A 5,000-nucleotide genomic window follows, 5' to 3' on the forward strand; every position below is an offset into this window, starting at 1 on the left:
GATTTTTTGGTGACAAATGTATAGAAGATAAATATCTTCACATATATAAAGAGATGCAATTGAAGCGTATGTATTTCTGATGAAGATTCAATCGATAGGCGTCAATTACATCTCCGTTCTTATTTTAATAAGATGATTTGGTGTGTCGCATCACAAAGTTTTCAAGTGGCATGTCCTTTTACCAAACACACTATCACAGTCCTAATAAAAGCGAATAGTCTTCCCTCGAACGCATGACGATACGGTAGTACTTCCGGTGTTAAAACCGTGTAACAATTTTGCTTTCTGTGTCAGGGTCCGGGGTAAAGGCATCGTTCGTATAGGCGACGTCGTGTTCTGTTGCTGGGGCGAAGTTGTCGTCTTCCTCGATGTCGTCATAAGGGTCTGGACCCACGAACGACAATATCACAGGTAGGAACACTAGGCCGTAGTACAGGCCGAGGACGGACGCTGCTGTGAACACCTTGAAGAAGGTTATGAACACATGCGAAGAAGATCCGGCAAGGAGGATGAAAGATAAGAGTGTGGAGAAACCTCCCTGTAAGACGGCCGGCCCGACTCCCTCAAGGGCAGCTCTCGCCCTTTCCTTCTTATCTTGGACGCCTCGAATCGCCAGAAACGCGTGGGAGATGTGGGCGGCGTAGTCGACGCTCAGACCGACGGCCAACACCAAGGCAATGCAGGACACCGTGTCGACTGTCAGACCCCAGATCGCCATTGTGCCGGACACCCCGACCACAGTGGCTGCCACACACGCCAACACAAGCAAGGCAGACCAGAAAGACGCCAACAGGATGAGGGTTACCACACCAACCACTGCTGATGCCAGCACCATGTTCCTCCATAGCTCATGTCCCACCACCTCATTGGTCTCCCAGATACTGTAGGCTTGTGCCCACGCTGCTTTGAAGCCATGGATAGGCACTGATGCCATGACTGACTTGACGGCCTTCAGTGCGTAGGACTCTTCTTGAGTATTTTCCGTCGGGTGATGTGTGAAGGATATCCTAAAGGACGTGACTGGTGGAGCAGGAGCACGGCAGTCGAGCGTGCCATCAACCTTAAAGTCGCCTCTGTACGAAGCCCCTGAGGATGACTGGAGGAAGATCGAGAGGATATCTTGCAGCAGAGAATAATCTAAAGTCGTGTTGGCTAACTCTGGTTTCTGAGCCATGTATCGGTCGAGAGCCGAGAACCAGGGGTCGATAGATTGTATCACTTCAGTGTCCTTTAGGTCATTTATCATTTTATTGAGTGCCGGTAGGTCTTCTGGCAAGGACACATTGGAAAAGTACAAGTACCCAGATTGGCCAGCTTCGGGGAAGTGTTTTCCTGCAACTTCAAAAGTTTCGTAAAGGTAGGAAGTCTTAGGAATAAACCACATGGCGTTGAATTCTTTACGCAGATTCATCGTAGACCAGATCGAGGAGGCTGCGAGGGCGCCCGTACCAAGCAGAATAATTGCCCGCATGGGTCCCGAGAGAATGAAGGGACAGAAGCCGTGTTTGAAGATATCTGCAAGCAGGTCACGCTTACTGCATGCCCAAGGTTTCCAGTCCTTGTGAGTGATGCACCAAAAGAATCCATTTTTGTGTTCTTCCATTCTACTCTCGTCTCGCACCAACCAAGCCAAAAAGAACGTAGACTGAAGGATATATACGGCAAATATACCCACAGCCGCATATATACAGAAGGATCGAAGAGCAGGCAGGTCGGTTGTGGCGCCCACGGCAAAGGCGGTGACATCAGTGAGAGAAGTAACTGTTATGGCGACGCCGGCGTGGCGCATGGTGAGTCCGGCGCGCTCCGTCAGTGTCGCCACTCCCTTCTTCCGACCCACCGCCTCCCACGCCGCCATGATGACAAACATGTCGTCTACACCGAGTCCTATGAGGAGGATGGGCAAGATCGAATTCACTGGGCAATATGGAATGCCCATCAAAGAGCACAGCCCGTAGGACACTGCTATGGCTTGCCCCACACTCACCATGCCCATGAAGGCCAACATTGGCCTTTGCTGCACGAGATTCCTCCGGCCGAGAGTCATGTTCACGAACATGCACATCAGAGAAAAGCCCAAGACGAGCCATTTCACGTCCCCCCAAATATTCTCATCGCTCACGGTACCGAAGCTGCTGGCCGACTGGGCGTAGGCGTGGATATCCTTGGGGCGAGAGGAGTCGTTCAGGACCGTCCTCACCCACATCTTCTCCCAGGTGAAGCCGTTGGCGTCCACCAGCTCGCCACTCCCTTGGTCCACGACGATGTCTCCGCTGAGCACGCCCTCCTGGTCCACGGCGGTCACCCACACGTGGATGGCCCCGCCCGCCGAGACGACCTTGCCCTCCTCGTCGTAGGAGACGCTGCCCAAGTATTTGGTGAAGTTGACGCCGTAGCCGAACACCTCGCTGATTCTCTTCGAATTGATGTCCTCCAGGACCTGCTCGTCGGTAAGGTTCATGATGACCTCCTCGTCCAGCCCCCACACCTCCAGCAGGCTAGTTTCGAGACAGACTTTCGGCAGGCTGTCCATCGTGGCGCAGTAATCCTCGCGCGACATGCTCAAGCTCATGTCATAGTCCAGGAAGTGGCCGGCGTTACGGCGCCGCCGCTCAAGCACCCCGTACTCGTAGTACTCGTAATCCTCCTCCGGAACCTCCACCTGCGTCGGGAGGGAAGGGACGCGGGCGCACAGGCTGTCCCACGACGTGCCGTTGGGGCCCACGGAGATGTCGGCGACTCGGACGTGGAGACGCCACATCTCCTGGATCGTTCGCGCCGTCAGGATGTTGTCGGCCTCCCAGAAGGCTACGTGGCGGCGGTACGTGTTCGGGAAGTTCTTGCTTTGCCAGTTTAAAACCTGGAAAGAACAAGCAGGAACTGTTAGCGGAACTCCTTTCTTGGTACAATGTTGAATTGAGATATAGAAGGAATATACGAAGGTATTTATGTATACCTTCACTTAAGGAAACACATACACACACACACACACACACACACACACACACACACACACACACACACACAAATACACACACTTAAACACACACCCAAGCACACGCACAAACACACACACCCACGCACACGTACAAACACACACACCCACGCACACGCACAAACACACACACACACGGACACACACCACAAGCCGTCAATTTCCCTCGTACCTTGATGAACTCGGAGTCCTGCGGGAGCCACAGACTATAAGGCCGAAGTTCAGTCACGAAGTAGAAACTTCCGAGGGAGCAGAGAGCGGAGAACACCATGCAGAGAGCGGCCGCGGTGTGGGCGTTTGCGGCAACCCTACGCCCGTGTCTCTCGAAGGCGTCCTCCATCCCCTTCGTCACGTAAGCGCTGAGCTTCGCAAGGCCGGACCTGTAGGCGAAAAGGTCTGAGTTTCTTCTGGGTGCGCAGCGGTATATCGGGGCGTTTTAGACGCAGTGGGAAAACCAGTGACGTATTTGCTTCCTTTGTTATTGGCAAAGGAGACTTTAATCAGCGTTATATAAGCAAATGCAGACAATAGTTTAGTTACAAAATGATTGTATAGCTCCATTTGAGTGAACGGTTTTACGCGCATTTATAGAAATACGTATATATATATATATATATATATATATATATATATATATATATATATATATATATATATATATATATATATATATATATATATATATATATATATATATATATATATATATATATATATATATATATATATACTGTATATATATGTGTGTGTGTGTGTGTGTGTGTGTGTGTGTGTGAGTGTGCGTGTGTGCATATGTATATTCAGATATACATATATATGTATATATATACAATGAAACAGTTTCTCTCCCGAAAGACTACAGCCACTAACCTCTTTGCCTTGCGCTTCCCGTCGCTCGGTCCCTGCGCGCCGTCGCCGCCAACATCGACGGCGGTGGCGAGCGGCTTCTCCCGGACGGAGGTCTTCATCGTGTTGCCGACGTCGCAAGCGAACTCCCGAGCGTCGTGCGAACCGGCGCTGAACTGCCGCTTTGCATCACCTTGGGGGATCGCTTCAGCATGGATGTTCGTGTATGCTTGCGTGTCCACGTCCTCTGCGCTGTTCATAGCTGGGTGCGTTTGCTCGCTTTCTGCGGGCGTAGCGGTGACGTCAGCGCTCTCCTCCCCCTGGCTGACCTCCGAGGACTGGGTGGTGCACATGGCTGCCGCTGACGAAGGGAAGAGAGAGAACGTGTAAGGAAAATATGTGGTGGTTCTAGGATTTGGATCATATGGGGGGATGGAGAATCAAGCAGGAATTATGCATAAGGCCACAACTCGACAAAAAGGGCCGAGTATATATAAATAGATAAACAAATAGATAAATAGATAGATAAATAAACAAATAAACAAATGAATACATCAATAAAAATGTGTGTTGTGTGTGTTTGTGTGTCTGTGTCTGTGTGTGTGTGTCTGTGTGTGTGTGTTTGTGTGTCTGTGTCTGTGTGTCAACAGGAGAGTCATATCCGTCATGCGAAACAGTACTGCATGTTGTGTGTTAATGCTTGAACTCTGTTCGCTGCAGAAAAAAAACTGTATGATTTTCATTTGCAAAATCCGTGAATTCTCATTGTCATGGTAGATTCATACTCCTGGCATTTTTTCTCTCTTCTTCGCTTATTGTCTTCTGTTTTGTCTTCTCGTTTCTATCCGCTTCTATTTTGTTTTGTTTTTTTTATTGGTTCTCAGCGTTTGTCCTTTCCTTCCTTTCGTTTTGTCTTTTTTTTTATAATTTTCCTCTTCTTTCTCTTCCCCCTCCTCCTTCTCCTTTTCCTTCTTTGTCTTCTTCTTACTCTTCATAGTCGTTGTCTTCTTCTTCTTCCTCTTTCTCTTCCTCTTCCTCTTCTTCTTCCTCCCCCTCTTCCTCTTCTTTTGTTTCTTCTTCTTCCTCCCCCTCTTCCTCTTCTTCTATTCTTCTTCTTCTTCTTCTTCTCTTTCTTTTTCTTCTTCCTCTTCTTTCTCCT

The 5,000-nt window shown here is 49.3% G+C and overlaps 1 protein-coding gene across 1 annotated transcript in view; it reads right to left on the minus strand.

Moving 5' to 3' along the window:
- The window catches only part of LOC122248645 (patched domain-containing protein 3), a 15,174-nt gene that overhangs the window by 675 nt on the left and 9,499 nt on the right, over positions 1-5,000 (minus strand). Inside the window, exons 2-4 of the mRNA XM_043008782.2 lie at positions 3,866-4,202; positions 3,168-3,375; positions 1-2,860 (exon numbers count right to left, since the gene is read on the minus strand). The exon at positions 1-2,860 is cut by the window's left edge and continues 675 nt beyond it. Coding sequence (XP_042864716.2) covers positions 260-2,860; positions 3,168-3,375; positions 3,866-4,194 — 3,138 coding nt within the window. The 5' untranslated portion in view covers positions 4,195-4,202 and the 3' untranslated portion in view covers positions 1-259. The remainder of the gene's footprint in view (positions 2,861-3,167; positions 3,376-3,865; positions 4,203-5,000) is intronic.

The sequence above is a fragment of the Penaeus japonicus genome, unplaced genomic scaffold (genome assembly GCF_977035675.1).
Source record: "Penaeus japonicus unplaced genomic scaffold, GWHDUDI00000001_assembly GWHDUDI00000024, whole genome shotgun sequence".
NCBI lineage: Eukaryota > Metazoa > Arthropoda > Malacostraca > Decapoda > Penaeidae > Penaeus > Penaeus japonicus.